The sequence below is a fragment of the Spermophilus citellus genome (assembly GCF_964194105.1).
Source record: "Spermophilus citellus genome assembly, chromosome: 16".
Lineage (NCBI taxonomy): Eukaryota > Metazoa > Chordata > Mammalia > Rodentia > Sciuridae > Spermophilus > Spermophilus citellus.
The window spans coordinates 51339023-51362508 of NC_138196.1; the positions used below are offsets into that span (position 1 = coordinate 51339023).

Consider the following 23486-nt stretch of genomic DNA (forward strand, 5'->3'; position numbering starts at 1 on the left):
GACACATGATATGCAGACAACCTGTAGATTTTATTTCTGGAGTTAAGTTCACTAAAGAGAAAGACAGCCTGGGATGATGCTGTTGATTTATGTCAACACATATCCCACCTCTTCCTGACGCAATCAGAAATATGAATCTTTAACAGTCTCTTCCTTCTGAATTTTAATATAGGAATGAGTCATTAAATATTGGCTTCCAGATAGATTTTGCTTGATAAATACGATCATGAAAGCCAACTTAGTGATTTGCACAGAAAAGTTCAGTGAGCATTTGTTGACTAAACATACCTTCCTATGTTTAGCGACATGTCCCACCATAAAAAGAACTATGTGCTTTTGTACTTTAAAACAATCTTTCGTTTTATAAATTTAACTCAGGCACGTAAAAGTGATTTTCCCTGCACATATTCACACACAGGACTTAATGCATACCAACTTTAATGATAAGACAACTAAAAGAACTTAATGCACTTTTAAGAGTGTGCACCAGAAAGTTCTTTGAAACCTGGGCTGTTAAATCCTCTCTGACTCTTCCTAACAGATGATGTGTGTGCAACTGTCCTTCCCATAAGAAAGAAAGTTGCCAACTTTTTGAACCCTCCATCTCTTTTACTTCCCCCTAATATAAGTGACATTTCTTACCCTCAGCCCTAATACAAGAAAGGAATATAGGCAACATCCTAATTATAATAGATCATAATAGAAACTTTTATGTACTATAGGAAAGTGATCACTCTCCTTAAACTTATTGGGATAGAACACTGTAGCCACAAATTGTCACAACATAGTTTCTGAGTATCCATTACCAAATGTTGCCCAGCATGCATGAGACACTAGGTTCATCCTCAGAACCACTTAAAAATAAAATAAAGACATTGTTCCCACCAAAAACTAAAAAATAAATATTAAAAAAATAAAAAGAAGAAATGATGATGACATCAATGTGTACCAAATTATGTCCTAGGGATGTTCAGGCGAACACACTTTCCACCTCTGAGCCTGAACTAAAACTGTCTCTGGATGCAGAAGTATAATCCACATGACCAAGAAGCCCAGGTTGGGTCTATGAGGGTATTCATGACTCCATGCCTCTGTGGCAGCCTATCCTGGGGATAAAACCTGATTCTCCTGGAAGAGTTCCCGTCCCTTGATGGTTGGGAAGTCAAGAGGAGGTCTTTTCTGTTTCTCCAAGAGCTACAAAATCCAGGATGAAAGAAAGTTGGGAGTTTGTAGACAAAAGAGGGAAAGTAACTAATAAATATCAGACCAAATAAAATTTAACTATGTATTTAAAATATGCTCAATAATCTTCTTAAAGAGTGTTCAAACCATTTCTAAATTTAGCCACCATTATCAAATAAGCAAGGTGGTATGAAATGACAAAAACTTTGTTTAATTGAGTCTCACTGTTCTCCAATGTATAATTTAAGTATAAATTGGTATGTTGTTTTCCTTGCCTATTTTTGGTGGATTCAGTGGAAGTTTTAGCTTTAAATAGTGGCAGGGTATGAAGGACTATATTAGGTATAAAAAAGGAAGAATGCTGGGAACATATGAGCCGGGTAAGAACTAGAAATGAAGTCATTCGAGTTGGCATTTCGCTGAACAAAAGGGCAATAGGTATCAATTCATTTTGCTGTACTATTCAGAAATCTAAAGGCACTTAGTTCTGGGATGGACCATTTTACATTCTTTCTGACGAGAGTCGTAAACAAGACTGTAAATAATCCAGCATGAAGAGAACAGTCTCATTTGGATGTCAGATTTCTTAAAATCAGGTTCATCTTTAAGGGAGCATTAAAGCTTCTAACTGCAACTATTTTCCATGCATCTTCCTACCAATTCAAAGTACATATTTGGGTTATTTGAGAACATTAACATTGGGATGAGTTCTCTAAGATAGAAAAAAAAATATTTGAGTATATGTCAGTAACTTTTCTTATTGCTGCTAATGCTCACTCCACAGCTCATTATAGTGGGTCCTCACCAAGCTCAACTTCACCATTCAGTGACAGCAGGCTCCAAAGCCCAGAGAAACCCACAACCCTGCCAGGCTGGCACATGGACAACATAGAAGGAGACATTTTTAAATTGAGTCAGTTGGTCCCCAGTATGACCATCAAAATGGGATTACAGCTTCCTGGATTTCTACCATTGTTCATTTGTACATTGATTTAATTATGTTTTTAAAGAATTATATTGCCCAGTTCAGTCCACTAAAGCACTTAGTCTTATTTCATGTAAAATTTTAAGTTATCAATCTTTTTAATTTTATCATAAAATTTGGCTTAGTCTAATTGCAGGATTTCACATTTATCTCTGCTAAAGTTTAATGTTGTCGTGATCATTTATCCTATCACGTTTCAGCATTGTATCTCTGAGATACAGATGAATACACGTTTATCATAATACTGGCAGTGCACGATAAATTTAGGCATTATTTAATTATGTATATGTTCTTTTAGGTGTTCAAGAAACATATGTATTAAATCAGAAGAAAAATGTGGCCATTTCTTTAATAGTCATTTAACAATAATCAGGATTATTTGCCTATAGTAATTTCAGAAAATAAAATTGCTATGACAATACTTTAAAATAAGCTTACTTCTTACCCAATATTTATCATAAAAAGTTGAAGTTAGCATACTGTAGTGATGCGAGCATATCCATGTTTATAGTAGCACAATTCACATTAGTCAAACTAGGGAACCAACCTAGGTGTCTGTCAATGGATGGATAGACTTAAAAAAAAAAGGTATATTTGCACAATCGAAATTTATTCAGCCATAAAGAAGAATGAAATTATGTCATTTGTAGGAAAATGGATGGAATTTGAGGGTATCGTGTTAAGTGAAATAAACCAAACTTAGAAGGTCAAGGGTTGTATGTTTTCTCTCATGTATGAAAACCAGAGAGGAAAAGTGGAGAAAAAAGTGGAGTGGCATGTCTCATGAAAATAGAAGGGAGACCAGTAAAGAAGAGGAAGGGACCGGGGGAGAGAAGAGAGGAAGGAAAGGGGAAATAGTGGGGAGAAGCATTGACCAAATTGTATTATTATGTCATGGGAAAATATGGAACAGTGAATCTCACTGTTCTATACAAGAATAATACACCAATAAAATACGGAAGAAATTTTTAAAAACAAAATAAGCATGCTTACTAAAATCCTGAAACTTTCAGGAAAATATTAGTAATATCTATTGATCTGAGCTTATGAGATCAGAATGATGCCTTCCATTTGGACTTGAGCAGTAACTGGGCAAAAGAAATCTTTATCACAAGCGGTCAATATTTCCCGTTTAATCTAAAAGAATAAACAGACGGCCCTATGATAACAGCTCCCATTTATTCATCAACTAGTTTACCCCTTCCCCACAATTTCTGCTGATATTTTATTCTTTCCTTTAACCCTAGCTCCTATGATTCAGCATTTAATTAATCATTGTACTGTAATGTTTTGAGGGGTTGGTCTTAATTTCAAACATTTTAAGATGCCTTAAAGAGGATGCCTATATTTTGCTAAGGATCAGGAGAGCTAAGCTGCTTTTAGGGGTCTGCTTATTGCTACTTTACCTTGGCATAGTCATTCAGTTATCCTCAAATATCTAACTTCAAAAATTAGGTGGTTGATCTAAGGTTTCTTTCAGGGTTGGAATTTTAAAATTAAAACACAGATATGATATCTTTCCATTCCTGCCAGAGCATTTAATGTTTACTTCCACTTAAATTCTATGAGTGAAACCTTCAAAACTAAGCTAGATTAAATAATTTCTTTTTAAGTCAAATGATTTGGGATATCAATATATACATAGCACATAGTTTCAAAAAAATAGTTTCTTTTTTTAAATATTAAGGGCTTTTCCCCTTAGGAGAGGAATTGTCTGTACAATGGTGAGAAGAGGAGGAACCACTCTCATTTTGTAAACTAAGTAGGAGTAGCTGCCATCAAGACGCTATCACTCTGCCATTAGTCACACAATTCACTGTGTGACGTTTTACAGACATTGCTTTTCTTCTACCCCTCACTTGGGTTATAAACTGTCAAAGGTAATGGGGAATCTTTTTTTTTTAAGGCTAATCATCACAACCTTTTACTGTCATTTTCTACTTAGATTAAGTAGCTGAGACTCTAACAAGGCTAGGAGGCAATTCTTTGATGCAATTATTTTGTTAGGTCTGTCTCTTCTTATTCACTGTCATGTAAGGGGGAAACAATCTTAGCTAAAAGAAGGATCTGTTTAAGGAAGAAATAAAAGCTTCCTGGAAAACAGATTCTAAGATGTTGCTGTTGGGGGATAGGAGAATTGGGAAATGGGAAAATCCATCTAAGTAGCCTAATAATCCACGTGACTTGCTTCTATCTAAAGCAATATAATTATGCCTCATGTATTTCCAGTAAAGTCTAGATTATTTTCTTAAGCCATAATCAAGGCAAAAGTTTACTTTAAAATACCTGAAATATTGTTTATGGGAATGATGCCAGTTTGCCAGATTGAGGATGGTTTCCTGTCAGTGGGGAAGAGGGACAGGTTTAATCCTATTGCAGCTATTGAAGAAAAAGGTGGCAATGACATTGGTATAGCTTGCATGGATGCTTAGAAATAGGCAGAACTGGGCTCCAGATCCAGGCAGGCTTGATTCCACAACCCATCTATATTGGTCCATTTCTGTTGACAATAATCTATAAAGTGAATAAGTTATAAAGAAAAGAGTTTTATTTTGGTTCCCAGTCCTGGAAGTGCAAGGTGTAAGGGTCCCATCTGGAGATGATCTTGCTGGCAGAGTCCTGAGGCCGCACAGAGCAACACATGACAAGAGGCAGAGAGTCTGCATATGAGTGTGTGTGTGTGTGTGTGTGTGTGTGTGTGTGTGTTGGTCTGTCTTCCTCTTCTTATAAATCCACCAGGGTTTAATCATGGGCCTGGCGTGATGGCACATACCTGTAATCCCAGCAACTCAGGAGACTAAGGCAAGAGGATCTCAAGTTCAAAGCCAGCCTCAGCAACCGGAAAGCACTAAGCAACTCAGTGAGACCCTGTCTCTAATTAAAATACAAAACAGGGCTGGGGATGTGGCTCAGTGGTAGAGTTCCCCTGAGTTCAATCCCTGGTACAACCCCCCAAAAAAGATTTAATTGGGAGAGCTCCACTCTAATGACTTTATCTTACCCTAATCACCTCCTAAAAGCCCTGCTTCTAAACACCTTAGTTGAATGAAGTTTCCACCCACTTAATACCTCACATTGGAGATTAAATATATGAAGTCTTTGGGGATACACTCAATCCATATCTAAACCATAGGGCTATCTTTCCTACACTATGTAGTGCACCTCTTACATGTCTTACAGGAATATCTTAATTACACATGTTGCTTTCTTAATGTGTCTGAATCACTATGGGGAATCTGATTTTATTTTCATTTAGAATCCATTTGGCTTTTGATTTACATAATATAAGCCAATGGAACTTCTCTGATACTGTATTATCAATTTGAATAAATGATATTGTCTTAGAAAAAATATACATATTTAGATGTATCCTATAATTCCCTGAAGGATTACTCTGAAGGACCCCATGAAAGTCGGATGCCGGGGCACTATGAAATCACATGGCCATTTAAAGCAAATGAAATCAGCATTCTTTTAGAGTTAAATAGAGTGCTTAACTAACTTTGAGACTTTGGAATAACACCAGAAAAATAGAATCACCTACCAGATGATCAACTTCCAATCAATACAGGCATTAAGAAAGATCTCTAAGTATTTTGAGAGCTCCCATTGTAAAGTCTCAAGAGAAAAATTACAGATTTCCTTGAAAGACAGTGCTCTTTATTCAGGAAAATTGCCCAGGCATCAGGAAATTTAGTATAATTATAAAGAACACTGTATAATATTATAAAAATAACCAATAACCTCATTCTTTTCTTCCTTAGTATTTGTGGTAATAATTTTTCCTCATTCCTAGAAATGATTTTGACTGTGTTCTGATCTCAACATACTTGTATAAAAGCTGGCATCATTTGGCTTCTGAATAACAATTGACATCTTTGGGCACCCTTAGGCCAGGAGTGTTGAGAGGGATTTATTGTTCTTATGAGCAAGGGCAATCATGCTTATGCACTGATGTGAAGATTTCTTTACTCAGACACAGAAAGTCTCTGAGTAGGCCTCACATACAGGCTACCAATTTAGAGAAGCTATTCAGAAAAGGTGTCAAGGTGGATTCTTACGTTTCTAAACTCAGGGACTGTAAAGGACAAAATAAACTCCTCGGAGTTTTCCCATAACTCAAAGGAGCATGTTGACATATTTTAAAAAGATAAGATAAATGTCAACCTGGATGAACTCATCTGATTATAATTGAAATGTGAAACCATTTAGCATTTATGAACATTTTTTAATCTTAACTACATTCAGAGAGAAAGAGAAATGCATTGACACATGGATCAGTTAGGGTTGTTCGTGAAGAAAGAGTGGTACAAATGATCTCATTTCAAAGTAAATATGTAATTCAGGTTAAATCTGATGTGCAACCTAATCACAGTATATTTTTTATTTTTAAATAAAATCAGATTGATTTTTTAAAATAGGTAACATCCCACAATGTTTTCCCAACACTTAGATTATCTATGTGCCCCTTTTCCAGAATAATATGTGAACTATGAGAAGATTAATGTCAAAATGACCACAACAATTTATTAGACTAAAATTATTCCATAGAAAATCTTTTGGGGCATCTCCTCACATTAACTGAATTCAAATTTAAGTCCTCTATTTTGATAGATGGGCTGGTATTTAAATTCAGGTCTACAAAATAAAATGATGTCCTGTATGGTGGCACATGCCTGAAATTCCAGTGGCTCAGGAGGCTGAGGCAGGAGGATCGTGAATTCAAAGTCAGCCTCAGCAATGGAGAGGTGCTAAGCAACTCAGTGAGACCTATCTCTAAATAAAAAGTACAAAATAGGGCTGGGGATGTGGCTCAGTGGTTGAGTGTCCCTGAGTTCAGTCCCTGGTACAATAAATAAATAAATAAATAAATAAATAAATAAATAAATAACACAGAATTCTTGGCTAATATTGGGGCAAGGATCTGGCCTTTGGTCTTCTTCAGATGGGATTCCTGATAACCCAAGGGGTTCAAGCAGAATTATAAGACCTTAGACAAAAAGTCATGCTGATGCCAAAGTATAACCAATCTAAATATTTAGGACCCCCACTCAATAGTTTTAGTTACCCAGCCTATTATCTTGTGCATATTGTGAACAAAGGCTTCTCTGATCCATAGGAAAATAATGAGGTGCTTGGTAAATGAAAGTGGCTCACAATTGTAATCATATGTACTCGGGAGGCTGAGGCTGAGGCAGGAGGATCGCAGATCTGAGAGCAGCTGATCAACTCAGTGAGACTTGTCTCAAAATAAAATTTTAAAAGGGCTGGGGTTGTAGTTAAGTGGAAGAGCATTTGCCTATCATGGGTTGAACCAACTGTAGAACTAACAACTCTCTAGACCTGAAGTCATATTCATGCCCATGTATAACCAGAACCATCTACTGCTATAAGTATATTGAGAATAAAGGCTACTCTGACCCCTAAGTAAAACAAATCCATTGTTATATACAAGTTAGGATACATACAATTTGCTTTTTACCTAAAACTTAGGAAAAAAATCTGAATTTAAGCAAATACAGTCTCAACACAACCTACAGGAAATCACCTTGACAACCCATTGTGCAAAGTTCTTTGCTTTATGGACCACGAACGATGGTTCAAGGTAGTTTTATAGTCAGTTTTCTTGGCCCTGCTTCAATTCCAATTTAAGAGAGTACTTGAAATACTGTATTCTTCTAGTGGCTGCAAACACTCTAGGAATTTGATGCTTTCCAGAATAATCTGTGCTTGTTATGTAAGTACAATCAAAGACACTTTTTCAGAACAGAACAAAAGAGATTAGATTCGCTTTAGTTTAAATTGTCTAAAGAGTTCTCAGTCATGAATTTGCTAATGGCTTTAGCACAAATAAGGGAAATAGAATCATGCATTTTTATTAGGTACCCAAGAAGCCTTTCAGTCTCAGGTTCTTCTGGAGAGTTCTGCCACCCTGGCTCTTCTTTTAACAGCTTGGAAACTGTCTTGCCTGATTAGGAAGTTAGTCATTTCACATTTTGACATCTAAAACAATGAGAAGTTGAAAAACCTCACAAATTACATTTTAAAGTAACAGGATACATCACTTTAAAGAAAAGTGCAAGGATTTGTGGCGCCTGGCTTTGTTCTCCTTAATCCTATTTTACCTTTTGAGCATCAGATGTTTTGTAAACATCTGCGTCTGAATTCACACAATATGTGCTGATCACTAAATCTCTCCTTTGGTATAAAAACATTATTATTACATGTTAAGAGGGTTTGTGTTCTGGGATTTAGGCTTCCTTCTATTTGGTGTGTATTAGTCAGTGCTATTCCAGCCCCAACACTATGTTCACATTCAGTTTTGAAGCCTGAATCAGGTTTAAATATACAATGTTGCCTATTTCTAAAAGGAGTGATCAAATAGAATTTGGAAAATGTCCTTACAGTCCTCATTTTCTGGAAATTGTTCATCCCTTCTTGTTTTAGAAGCTGTCCCAGTCTTGGTCACAGACATCCCCTGAGGCAACTTTTCTATTTATTTTGTCCATTTAAGGTTAACATATTAGGAATTTTGCTACTGAGAGATTAAAATAAATACATTTGAAGGAACTTTCTCAAAGCTCCTGAGCCGACCCCTGCCTTCCTCCCTGGCTACATTGGCATTCCTTCCACAGGGGCAATAGTAAGGCCCAGCGTTAAAAAACATGCAGCATTCTGGGAAAATGATACAAATAAACAAACAGAACAAGAAATGGGCCTCTTTATTTGTATATGCAGAAAAAAATAAGAAATAAAATTTATTCTAATGAAGTTTCCCCTCAATTGCTTTTTAAGATAAATTGGCCTGTGAAAATAACCCACTCTTGTAATGATGTCAAAGGTCCCTTTTATAATTCTGGAAGAGGAAAATTAACAAGCAATGATGATCCTTCCAGGTTTAGAGAACAAAAATCATTCATATAAATATTTGTAAAGGAAATTTAATTTCAAAAATGAACACTCTTTTGATTCATGAAACAGCCATCATTAAACCAAAATATAAGTTTATGGTCCTAGGATCAAGAACAATTGAATTTTAAATTGAATGGTATCTTAAATCTGACCAACCTTTTTAAACCTTGGTTTAAGTAAGATTAATGATGATGTGACATTAACTAACAGGTTTACAGGACAACAAAAGTACACTCTGATGGTATCTTATTCCACATGCTAGCGAACAAATTATGCATCATTTTTTTTCTACAGGAAATCTGAAGACTTTAATAACAAAACCTCCAAGGTCAAAATGAATACAGGTATGCTGTCTCCATTAGTTTTAAACTTTTTAGCTTTGATCTCTAAATATCATCTTGGCCCCAAATCATTAGTTTATCACTCTTCTGATCCTAAATGTGATACTGAGTTTCTGATTAGATATATAGTCCAGATTCATTCCTTTATTTCTTTTCATAGCCATCAAAAGGAGTTCTATTACATACTCTTACTCTCTTTTTCTCTAATCATCTTTTAAAATTAACTCCCCAAAATGCTAGGTATTGTATGCCCACATTTGAAATCTCTCACTTAAGATGGACTAAATTCAAAGATAGGTTGCTCTGGTGAAAAATATTTAAACTTTCCCATTCTGTAAATTCTATGTTGACAACGTTGGCAGATAGAATGTCAAAGCATCATGCATAGAAAGTCACTTTAATTAATTCATAATCACAACCCACATATAGACATAAGCATTATATTTTTAGATTGTCTCCAAACTTTATGGTGTATATTTTAATCATAAAAGTGTTTATGATACATGGGATGTACATATGAAATATAATTTTTTCTACCTTTTAGATATTTTGGTTTATAATTTCATCTTCTCCCCAACCCAAGTCTTATATACCAGTATTAAGTAATTCAGGAAATGACTTTCTCATTGAAATTTTGTTACTTGTATTTAAACCATGTCATTTCCTTTTGTCCAGCAAGTGCTGCTAGGAAGTTATTTTAGTCAGTCAGTCACTTTATGGCAGAGGAAAAAAAAATGGCTTGAAATATTCTTTCACATCAAGCTCTCTGACATTTTGCTTGTATCTTAATATCAAAGTGCCTAGAGGAAGAATTAATAACCAACTAGTGAGAACGAATGTCTAATCCCCAGATCAACTGTAGGGACATATACTATGTCCATCTTTCCCTGGCAGCCCCTTAACAGAAACCTGCTCTAACTGACCTAGATTATGCTGTGTCCTGAGGTTGCAACCGGCTTGTAGACACGTGTAGAGCAACAGGCAAGATGAGGGTATTGGAGATGCTCAAAACAGACAAGCATGGCTTAGATGTCAAGAGAAATGATGCTCTTCCAAACTAAACAAGTAAAGGCATTTCAAGAATTGGAGGTATTAAAATTGGTCATGGAAAATGAAATAAGAAATATTATTAGGCAAAGGACAGCAAAGAAATCAAATAGAACATAGAGCCCTCAGCTGGTCTAGGATAAACTCTGTTGCCAAACTCAATCAGCACATTTCCATTTGAGGGAGTGGTATGTGCTGATTGATCTGAGGCATCTCTTTGGAGGCTTAAGTTGAACATAACTTCCCAATATCCTTCATTTTGTTGGGTGCTGATTTTCCTATTTATTATAGCGCTATTGTGATATATATGTATATGTGATTAAAGTAAATATACTTTATTCATGTACAATATATTCTGCATAATTGATCTTCTTTTCATATAATTCAATCCCTAATGACAAAGGTAGGTGCAAAGAAATTGTTAAATCTGTTTAAGTCTCATACTAGAACGAAGTTACTGCTGAACCGCCTAAATATAACCACAACCATCTAAAACATTCTCTCATTTATTAGATAGAGTAAACCTGATTCTGGATGAATGTTAAATTGCATAGGATTATTTTGCTTACATGGGTGAATTTACTTAAGCATATATGCATGTGAAATATGACTTTCAGACTTAGACATAAAAAATTGATTAGAAGTTACTTAAACCCTTTGTTTTAAACTCCAAAGAAATGTTATAATGTGGCTATAGAAACATCACTTTAAAATGTATATAAAGATCTAAATAGATATCATTTTAGAAAATTGTAAATGTTGTTGCTGTATTTACAAAATAAAGTAGGAATTAGTTTCTAAATAACTAGTAAGTAAAACTGGCCTGGGTTATCTATGTAGCAATCATTAAAGAGATATATCACAACTTAAATATCTAAGTATTAGTCACTATAATTTAAAAATTACTTTAAATCTAATCTTTGCTTTCAATTAAATACATAATGAACTGGCCAAGGAGGATGTGATTCATTTTTTTTTTCATTCTAAATTATCTAAACAATGGAGGAAAATATACAAAGCATGCTATATTTTCACTCAGAATTTGTAACCCATTATTTTCGTAGGCATTGAAATTAGTTATTGAAGAAAAGAGAGAAAAAGACACCAAATAATTCATTGAACATGGTTTACCCATGTGAGTATTCTCTAGCAGTGGAAACACCTTGTCCAGAGGTCTTTCGTCTTGGTAGAATCTTAACTCAGAGGCTGCAGATCATGAATAGTTGTGAAGAAGAGACCAGCATTAGGATTCCTTCAGATGAACTGATGTATAAAAGATAACTTCCTCATTTTTCGTCCTTAAAAATATTCTCAAGAAATACCAGAAAGTCTCAATACATAAGTACACTATAATAGATTTCTCTGTTTTCTAAATTTCACATAACCTTGACTTTTTAAAAAATAAGCTCTTTATTAAATGGTAACAAAGACAGATTCTGCATTTACTTGATCAAAGTTTAGAGCTGCCTGAAACACATAAATTGTTTAGCCCAAAGATTTCCAAACTTCCTTGGCTCAGAGTGAGAATGTCTCGGTAATTATTTTCATCAAGCTTTGAGGCCAAATGAAATATCTAACAATTCTATTTATTAGAAGATGCAAACAATTCAATCACTTAATAATATTTAATAAGTTTTTATGTGCTAACAACTTAAAAGCCATTTGACAAAATAGTCATGCAAACTAAAAGAAAATATTAATTTTATTTCATTCTTTATAACCACAATTACTTAGTAATGATATTTTAATGGCTGTGGTGCATTGAAAAACTTCTCAGACTGTAAGGTTAGATTGTACAGGGCCAGTCTCACTTTTACAGGGCACTTGGTTTTCAACATGACAACCACCCTCAATTCAGTTTTTCAAAGACGCATGTCACCCAAAGGCACAGACGTTACAACCTAGGAGGTAGAAACTTTGCTCTTCTTCAAGTTATCAGTTCACATAGCATCCATCAGATGTTACTATATTTTCCTCAAAAATGGAGACAGCCCCCAGCGTCCCTGTGAATGTACGGAGACAGCACAGTGTCTGTCAGGCCACAGCGAAAACACTAAGTTTAACCAATGGTCCTGGATCTTCTCGTTCTGGAATTTTCTGTTTTTATCTCTGCTTATTTTCAGATATACAGAATCAAAGAACCACAAAGTAAAATGATTGAGAGCGCTATCAGTTTTCAGTTCCAACACCCTTGACTACCCAACCCACCCTAGCTGCTAGATACCCTGTGTCCTAGGACATCAGTTCCACGTTAGCAGACAGCTTGTCTCCTGGCTATTTTCAGTTTGTCATGTTTATTAAAATCCTGTCAGTGCTTCTCTTGGAGCTACCTTCAGTTTTCATCATTTGTGTTTTTCTCTTTGGGTTCTTAATTATAGCCTTTGATTCATTGGGCTTATTTTCACCTAATGTTGTTTCAAGTTAGGTTTCTGGTTTATTTATTTTCTATATTAAGAAACTGTGACTTTAAACATATATTGTTAAGTTATATGAGAATAATTCCACCAACTTTGAATTCTGCTGACCTTATTCTTTGCGAGTATTATCAATAACTAATTCAAATCTTACTTCCAAGTGTCATTACTAAGCTCAGTTCTCTCGTGTCTAATGCACCAAATGGATATGTTTCTCTATGAAATAAAGAAAAAAAATAGATAGGGATAGCATATCACAAATATGATGATTGTATTATCTTGTTGATGGTTGCATTATTTGTTCTTTTCGTCTTAGTTTTCAAAAAGACAAAATGTTGTTCTGACTTAATGATCAAAATGAGGAGAGTAAGGGATGCTATTACTGCACACATTATAATACAAAGGAATGTGGGAATGGAATTCATATTTGGTCATAAATAGAACATTAACCTTTCAATTGTAGGAGACTTGTCTTCCAGATTTAGAAACCTAAACTTCTCATAGCACATAAAACATCTGATGCATTTGCACTTATTTTATTTCACATCACAATGTGCTTAAGTATAAATATAGATTATTGTTCAAAAGTGTAAAAGCAACAAATTAGTTTTAAAAATATGCTCATTTTAATACTGTATGGAGCAATGTTTTTCCTGATTTTAGTTGGGCTAATCATTTCCATAACTCTGGGAAGACATGGAGTTTCCCATAATGCTGTTTCTTTATAAATCCTATATTATCAAGTATATCAGGCCAATGTCACCGAATTAGTTTTATTTCAAGCTATCTTCAGGAATCATAAAAGCTACAAGACAGTAAAACCTAAATGATTAATACAAAAGTATATTATAATTATAGAGCTTAACTGTGGACAGCAGATAATCCATAACTCTAAAAGCTAGCTACACGGTTTATAGAGTTATGCATTGAATTTAAATAGTATAAACACAGTTGAGCTCTATGCCTATATTTTCATTAACAGAAAAACATTGAATGTTAAATAAAAAACCTTTTGTTTTTTTCCTAAAACATTGGCATCTATTTTTGAGACAGACCCCTCGGGGGTTTTGTTTGTTTGTTTTGTCCATTTTAGGGGATGGGTGTGAAATTTGCAGATGTGCTCCATGGTTACTAATTCTGACTGTTCATCTCCCTCACGAGTGTCTGGCACATTTCACTTAAAACGCATGATTTTGCATGTGCTTCCTCTGTTGCCTTGGCTTCTGCTATATCATTTTTTTGCTTCCAGATAGCGGTGGGTGTGCTCGCAAACGTGCTGCCATGTCTGTTACGTTAACATCTGTGAAGAGAGTTCAAAGTTCTCCAAACCTATTGGCCGCAGGTATAATACCACTAACTCACAGAAAGAATGTCACACTTGAATGGCTGTACCTGACCTCTCTTTCTTTCCAGAATGATCTTATTTGGATGAGTACAGTGGCTGTAAATTCCTTTCAAATGCCCCCGAGTTCTTATTTTTCTTATTCCAAGAATAGATTTTATCCCTTCTAGCTGTTTATGTTCTAAAAATAAAAGGTCAAAAGAAACTGATATCTTGTAGAACACATTTAAAAATTTAATTAAAAACAACAGACACTTGCCAAAAACATGTTGAATAAGTGTAAACGTTAATAACTGTTCAAGTTTTTGTTATCTCATAAAATAAAGTAACATCATATCTCATTATGATAACTCATATGTTCCTTTGGTGATACAGGGGTCAGGAAGAAATTCTGGAAAGCCAATCTTCATTAATTTGCTTCTTCGCCAAAGATTACAAGCAGAATGATAGAATATTAGTTTTGAGAGAAAGGCCTTACCCTTTCATTAATCAGCAAAGACCCATCTAATACATATTTTTAAATATATGAAAATCTTGACCCGTTAAGATTAATGTGTATCTACAGATAAAAATATACCCTAGAAAGTTATTGAGGATGTGACACTTTGGCATTCACTCAGGTAGTCTCTTTATAACAATGACTTTCCTAAGCCCTCAGGCACAGTCTCCCTCAGGAGGGGGCTGCAGTTATAAAAGATCAGTGAGCCCAGGAAAAAACCCTATTCCTAGACTCCAAAACATAGCCAAGCCTTCTGATGGCTGGTTGGTTGGTTTCATTGTTGGCTTGTTAGTTGCAGTTTCTGGTTTTGGAGCAAAATTGGGAAAGGGGTAAAAAGTTCTTAAATAAATTTAATTCTTACTATGCATATCACAATCTTTTACTCACAGACATTTAGAAGTTGATTAAATACTACAGGTGCCCTTAGCTCTAAAGCCACCAGGTCCTAAACTACCCAGTTTTGTTGAAGAAAAAACAAACTTTCATATCGAGAATTCCACGTCCATTTACCACCTCCAATTCACAAATGGATTTCAATGTCCAAATTCAAATATCAGGCCAGGAAGTTTCATAATATGTTAAGATTAAAAGACTTCAGGTTGTATTGCAATGTATGTTGTATGACCTCATTTTTGGTTTCAAAAATCTCTCTAGATACATTCGTACATATTTTATTCATGTGTTTATAAACATGAAAAGGTGTTACAAAACTGATAGGCATTTACATTAGATAGATCAAGGAAATAAGAATGAAAGGAGGTAGGGAAATAAATAAAATACAAGCCAGAGCCATTATGTAATTGGAATGCCTGTACCATGGCTATCATTTATCAAGTTTTATAATCTCAGGTGTGGGCCACTGATGTACTCCTGAGGCATGATACACTGTTCCATCAATGCCAATTTACTGTTATTTATAAAAGTGACCATCAAAAGACAGTATTAGATTGAATAGAGATTGCTATTTTGGAGTGTCAAAAGTTAAACATGAACAATTTCCTATTAGTCAACTTGTTAGAAAAAGATTCAATGCTTCACAATCCAATTAGGAGAAAAATTTTAACACTTCAGGAATATGAAATAATCTTCGATGATAAGACTATGTACTGACTCTGAGCTATTTTATATTTTATCTCACTATAAGTAAGATTTCTAGAGAATAAAGTCCCCTGAATTTTGGATGCAATTTTTAAAACAGACGCATATAGTAATCTTAACTGGTTTAAGGAAGTTTTAAATACATTTTAAAGAAAGAAATCAGCATCTGTTGTGTCCAATCACATTTTGAGGGAGCTTTCATAAGAATATATTTGACCGTCTTTATGTGAATCAAAAGGGAATTAATAAGTATTCATTGCATTTAATATTCTTGAAACTCAACAACCTTTCCATAAACAAACACGAGATTCCACCCCTCCCCCAAGCCCCTTCCAGATCAGAAGCTCCGAAGGTGTCATCAACTGTTCATCCCCTACATCAGTGTGTCTCCTCCTCCTCTCATCAGAAGTGAAGACCCAGAGGATAATGCACCATCTCTCACACCAATGTTTCAAACCTAGGCTAGATGCAAAATGATGATTAAAGAGAAACATCCAAAGTACCTTTCACTTAATCAAAAACCTTTGGCAGTCTGAGGTGACATTGGTAAAGGATGCCACGCGTGACAGGACCACTCTGCCAAGAGATAGTCTTGCCAGTATCACCGGTGTGTTTTATGCCCTTAAAAAAAATTTGTCTGTACCTCAAGTTTTCTTCCTTAAAAAAAAAATAGAATATAATTGTCACTTTCCTGCCTCTCTGAGAACATCATTTCCCAAATCCACAAGGCCTTGTCAGAATTAAATGAGGATAACTAAAGAAAATAAATGAAAAGACTTATTATAGTACTTAGAGTCACGCAACTAATTGACATGAATTTAAGGTCGACTTTAATTTGTACAAAGCACTAGAGCCCTCTAAAGAAATGCATTATAAGGATTAAAGTCCTCATAACTTTCAAGAAAAATATAGGTGATAGAGTCAATATAGTACATCAGTTAAAAGGAATTTTAATAAAACCTGAACATAAAGATTGTGATGTGACAGATAGGCACAACCAACACAGTCACATGAAAACTCTGATGTTAGAATCATAAAGTTGAGAAGGTCCTTTGAGGGCCAATCCCTGATAACAGACCAGGAATATATTAAAGAATATCTCTGACAGGTATTCGGCCACTAAGGCCTGGACACAGAACAAGCCCATTGTGCCAGTGAGGAGCTTTGACAAGTCTCAACCCTCAAAGACCCTGTTTATTTTCAGATGCAAAGTCTCATTTTGTCATTCTTAACATTTCAGGCAAACAATGCTGTCTACTAAAGAACGCTAGAAACCAAGGGTTCTGACTGTTAGAATCTTAATTCTGATTCTTCACAAGTGAATGATCATCAGTGCTGTTCAAGATCTGGGGCAAAACTATTCACCCTGTGTATCTGCCATGCCATTTACCTGCTCAACTTTCTTAATTTTTAGAATCCATATTCTCTTTACTCTTGACACAGACCTGGGAAACTTTCTGTTACCTGCTCCAAAATACGCATGTCCTCCCTTTCCCAAGTTTCTCTGGCAGTGATAATATAAAAGTTGAGCTATAGTGAATGGTGTCCATGTGGGAAGGAACTTCTCTTTTAGGACTTCTGTAGTCTACAATAAAGTCACAAATCAGAGCTGGGGATTTTTAATATCTATAATTGGGCTTACTTTAAAGAAACTGAAATGTTGTACATGTCAGTATCCTTAAAAATCACCCACTTAAAAGTAGACTTAAATCGTCAACATAAACTTAGATAAAAATATTGCTTCATCCTGAAATTTTAATCCATGGATATTTTTCTCTTTTCTCCTTTCTCTTAATTCTACACAGTTTTGTCCCCTCTTAGGCAAGGCCTTTCAGCAGAGAGCACCATTATTAATATCTCATGTTTCTTTAGCACACCCTGGTCCATAGTTGGGCCTAGAAAGACTGACCTCTGATTTTCCCATGTATGGTTTCTTAGGGTCCTGTAATCTCCAATGTGATCTGCAATGTGAAGAAACAGGGTTTGCCCCCTACAAACTGTCAATGATAGGAGATTACCTCACATAAAAACATCACACCCTTCAGACCAGCTTAGTATGCCCTCCCATCTAACCTTGGGCACCTCCACATATCTGGCTCCTATGACCTCACTCCTCAGCACATACTACATACCCTCTTTTTTCATCTTATCAAACCAAGAGAAAAATAAACTCCCTATTCTCAAGCAAATAATTATAATATAAATAACGATCATTATTAATTCATTGTTTTTTCCTTAAGTCCCCAAATTTGTTCTTTGTCCACAGTGTGTGACACCCTAGTCATTACTAAATCTCTCTTCCTAAATGTCCCAAACAAAATTCCAGAGATTGCTCTGTATCACTAAACTATGTTTGTTTTCTTTATAGAGTCCTCAACATCATTTAACTGAATTAAATGACGAATTTCAATCTTCACCTTCCATCGAATTCTGGAAATAGAATCCAGTACATTTCATGCATGAATCTTTAAAGTTATTTTTACTGTTTGGTATTCATTTTATGACTCCAGTTTTTCATTCATTAGAGCTAAAATCCCATACTATTTTTCAGTTTTATAAAGAATGGGAATTTGTTAGTCTTCTCTAACTCACCCGGGCTGGAGTCATTCTAAGTTACTCTGTGCTGATTCATATTTATTTTTCTTCCTTTGATTTGGAAAAAAAAAAAAAATCTGTCTGAAAGGCCTTGCCTAAAGGAGAGAACGAGAATATATAAAATTAAATAGGTTTTCCTAACTATTTATGCTTCTACCATCCCAAATTTAGTGTTCAGAGTTCAAAATAATTATACCCTATACATGAAAAGAAAAAAAAAGTCACTGAAATAATAGTAATTTAATAATGGTCCCAGGTAACAAGTAGAAGGAATTGGATAGTTAAATGCCCATAGGAGTCTTTCCAAGTTCAAGGTTTTATATATCTAAGTGCAATTAACCATGTTGTATAATAGAACCACACAGACAAATTGATAACTTTAAATGTGCACATTGGGCACATTTGATTACCCCAAATGTACATACAGAAGATTCTTGAATGCATAATTCCAATAAAATCAATAATAAATATGGGATTGAGTCAATTTCCAACTGCATTACTAAGAGTGATTTAAGCTACTGAAATTTATTTTCCAAGATTCATGAGTTAAAGGACAATAGAATGCATTTTAACAGCTCTTTCATATTTTAAATTTAAATGATTTTTAAATAACAATAGGAAGAAAATTCAAAAGTAACAGAATATTTGAAAGTATCTCATGATCTGATAGAAACAATGCAAACTATTAAAAAAATTCATCTCTAGCACAGAAGTTAAATAAAGTCAGTAACAACAGGGCTTTTACCAGTTATGGGTCTGCTCATTTGATTTAATGCTATGAAAAACATCCATTATTTACGAACCAGATCCTTTTAGATCCTTTAATTCAATATTCAGAAATTCATGTAAGAAATTCATGGGTAACAATAATCTTAAAATTATATGGCTGCAGCATTATTGAGGAGAAAAATTAGTGTTTGATATATGTGTTAATTATATATATGGTTATTTAGTAAATGACATTTCCATTGAAGTTAAAATTAATGCACAAACCTCTCATTATATTTAAAGTACCCAGAGTTTTAGAACTGAGATAATGTCTGCAAAAATTATGCACATAGTTCTTCACCAACTATTTTCACTGGATTGTTTAATTATTGTACCCTTGCATTAATTTCAATATTTTTTTTTCTTTCAGGGCGTGATTCTCATTCACCAGACTCAGGTACAGAAAAGATATTCTGAAAACTATTACATTTATTATGAGGATTTTTTATACATATCCATAGCCACATTGTTGATCTCATGTTAAACTTAAATTTCATATATTGCTATGCATTTTAAATGAAAATTCTAGTAAGAATATTTCCATTTTAGAAATAAAAATAAATTTTCTGAAAAAAAAATGTTTATGTGAACCCAGATATTTTTGTATCCAATTTGTTTTCCCTTAATAAAAGCGTGGAGATCTTACAATGATCGAAATCAAGAGACACTGAACGGAGATGCTACATATTCCTCTCTTGCAGCAAAAGGTTTTAGAAGTGTTCGACCAAACCTACAAGAAAAGAAATCACCAACTCAGGTAATCCTGCACACTCTTCTTTACTGTGTTACTTTAAAGCATGGTTGTTAAAGCTTTAGAATCTCTTTCTTAGCAACCTCTTTCTTAGTCTTTTATTTTTAATACACATTTGCTTTTGAATTTGCTTTGCTTGCCAGACTTCTATTTACAAGGAGAACAAATTTTATGTTCAAAACAAGTGTTTCATATTTTTTATGGGTTTTTTGTTTTGTTTTGTTTTGTTTTCTGATTAAGCTCATAAAAGTAAGCCATCTTCTAACATAATGTTTAGGATACATTCTAATTCTTAAGAAGCTGGCAGCTGATGTTTTGGATTTCAAAGTCATAAGGTTAACAATACATTATATGTTCAATAAATACGAGTTATGCAACTATTCACTCTGAAAACTAAAGGGACTCTGTGTTGAAGATTTGAGTAAAATTGTGCCACAAGCATGAAAAATATTATAAAACTATGTGACTAATTAACCATAGACCTTGAGGTCTGAAAATATGCCAAGAGAACATATGTTCATTTTTAACATAATTTCCCAGAATGTGGATGGAGGCAACTTTATAATATTATTTTTTTAAATCAGGGATTAAAACCAGGGGCACTTAACCAATGAGATACATTCTCCAGCCTGTTTTATATTTTTCTTTTGAAATAGGATCTTGCTAAGTTGCTTAGAGCCTCGCTAAGTTGCTGAGGCTGCCTTTGAATTTGTGATCCTCCTGCCTCAGCCTCCCAAACCACTAGATTATAGATGTGCACCCTTGCTCCTGGCTAAAATAGGAATTTTTATAGGAATGAAAATGATAATTTAATCTAGCCAAGAGAACGTAAAGCATAGTGAGAAAAGAGAGATTGTTCTACCTTTAAGGGCAGGTTTCTTTCATGACTAACTTTGACTTTCTCTGTTTTTCCTTCAATGTTATTTCTTTTTCCGGATGCTTTTGGCCATCTAGGCACCCCTTCCACCAGCCAGAAAAGAGAGCTCTTGTAGCTTCTTGATAACCAATCACAGAAAGCCTGACATTTTAGACTCATTGATAACTAACCCACAAACCCCTTCCTGTACAGAATACTTTACTAACAAAGAGCCTCTTCACACAACTATGCATTCTAGTGACAATTCTAGCCAGACAATCGTATATTCTGAAGAATCCAACACAACTATGTCATATACACAAAAAATCACTAATCCTCTCCCAACAGCTCCCAGAATAGGTTCTGCTCCCTTCGCCGACAGTACCCCATTGCTACAAGAGGACTATACACAAGATTCTCATACTCGGAGAATTTCTACCATGAAACTAACTCAGAACCAGGATCTAGGAAGTAGCAGCCCCATGAGTTCTCCACAGTTCTCCAAACCTATTGAAGTACCATTATTTCTCAAAAGGCCTTCCTCACCACCCCCTAACCCAGAGCCCGGGATACACACAGCATCTCTTTCCATTCAAATAGCTCCCCTTTCAGGAAAAGATCCTGAAAGCCACAAACAGCATCCTGAGCTTCCTCCAGAGACTACAAAGATACCTCCTCAGCAAGAGCAACAAATGTCTGCAGTTGCTGCGGCCTCTCAGTCCTCAGACTGCCGGGTGGTACATTACACTTTCCAATCTCTTCTTCATGTGCATAATAGAGACTCTAACTCCTTTGGTTTGGGCTTCTTACAAAAACTAATGCTTTGTTTGTTTCCAAGTAGGAAGGAAAAGGAGAAAGAAACCATCTTACAGTTAGAATTTAAAAGTTGACTAAATCTACCAGTAAATTTCCAGGTATATTTTAATTAAACACACACACACACACACACACACACACACACACACACACACACACACTTTTATCCAGAAATCAGTTCTAGAAATTTCTTCTTCCTAGATATTTTTTAGAAATCACTGAAGGGTCAGTTCTTTAAGACACTGCAAACCACTTCAATACTTAAAGTACTTTCAGATTTCAAAGAGATTTTTATCCTACCAGATGTTTCGTTAGCTAATTTTATTTGAGTGTACACACTTTCTTAAGATAATTGTCAATAATTCACTCTAGCAGGAAATGTTCATCACAATATCAAGCAGTGTTTACTCCTTTGTAGCTCAATGTTCATGTTCACTGAAACTAGATTAGTTTATCATGTCAGAAAGGATAGTGAACACATCAACTTTTACTACCCAGATTTTTAGGAAGCAAAGATTTTCATATACGTAAAATTCTGTCGTAGCATCATTGTGCTGACATTTATTATTTGTTTAGAAGAGAAATGCGCTCCATTATTTTTGGATTTTCCATGAAATAATGTAGTGTTCAGAGCAGGAACTTGAAGAACAAACTACAGAATTTAATCCAGGCTCTACCACTGACTATCATGAAGAATCCACTACTAAATTTTCTGGAGTCTGAACAAAGAAGTCAGAATATTAACTCATAGGTCGTGGGAAGACTGGGAAGCTATTAGAGGTAATCTACTCAGGACAGATCGAACACTCAATAAATGATAACCACTAATGAAAAACATAATACTAGCAGCAATAGCAGTCATGAAAGTATTGAAAACAATAGGACCTAAGTAAATGGCTTGTATAATACTATTTACTGCCACTGAGTTGTTAAATATCATCCACAACACAACTTTGAAGAGAGTCTTCAATAGATATCTGACAACAAGATCCTCCTATCCATCCATAATGTAGAAAACTTAAACAAAGATGATTAAAATATAAGATGTATTAAAATATCCCCTTCATTAGCTAATCATAATATACAAAACTCATTCAGGAGAGCAAACTTTTTGGATTAACATTAATAATCTTTGGAGAGCCCACAGGTAATAAGATAATATCAATAATAAAAGCAGCTAATAAATAATAAGGTTTTCCCATATGCAGGCATTGCCCTAGTGATTTATTTCCATAATCAATATGTATTGATTATGTATGTATTATTACAATTATTTTATAGATAAGGCAACTGAGGCACCAAAGTGAGTTGCTTCCCCAGTCAGAATATAAACCCAATGGCCGCAGAGCTTGTCCTCAGAAGAACTATGATACCTCTCATTGTGAAATAGTTTCTCACTAGTGAAAAGAGACATGGGGCTATGACATAAGGAGAAATAAGGCAGATGTCTTTGGGGCCCAAGAGCTCAGGATGGTCTGAGGAAGCAAAATCAATCTGAGCCTGTACAGCCAGAGCTATGCTAGCATCAGGGAGCTGACATGGGTCTCAGGAGTGTCCCTACAGGAAGCAGGGGTCGGCGAAGTCACAGGGACATTTAGAACAATTGGACTCATCTAATATAATTTGGTTCCTCAAAACGGTTTTATTATGTTTGAAAACCTAAGTTTGATCATTTCCATGGTTTTGTCACTACCAGGCTGACTGAGGATAGTGGGTCTCCACTATCTAATAAATATTAATTAACTTTTATTAGCCAGATTTTTAGGAAGTAAAGATTTCCATATATGTAAAATTCTGTCATAGCATCATTGTGTAATTGATAATTACACAATCCCCAGAGGATTAGCATGATCCCAAAGTTCAGATGCAAGATTCTGCTA

General features: G+C 34.9%; 1 protein-coding gene across 19 annotated transcripts in view; it reads left to right on the forward strand.

Moving 5' to 3' along the window:
- Positions 1-14135: 14135 nt before the first annotated feature.
- SORBS2 (sorbin and SH3 domain containing 2) overlaps positions 14136-23486 on the forward strand; it is an 86861-nt gene continuing 77510 nt past the window's right edge. For 6 of the 19 annotated variants that reach the window (XM_081269766.1, XM_081269764.1, XM_081269767.1 and 3 more), the window contains exons 1-3: positions 14136-14223; positions 19554-19580; positions 19816-19940. In XM_081269766.1, the coding sequence (XP_081125892.1) occupies positions 14163-14223; positions 19554-19580; positions 19816-19940 (213 nt within the window). In that variant the 5' untranslated portion in view covers positions 14136-14162. Of the gene's footprint in view, positions 14224-19553; positions 19581-19815; positions 19941-20888; positions 21528-23486 lie in introns of all 19 variants that reach the window. The other 13 variants (XM_081269769.1, XM_081269765.1, XM_081269774.1 and 10 more) reach the window with 4 other exon arrangements.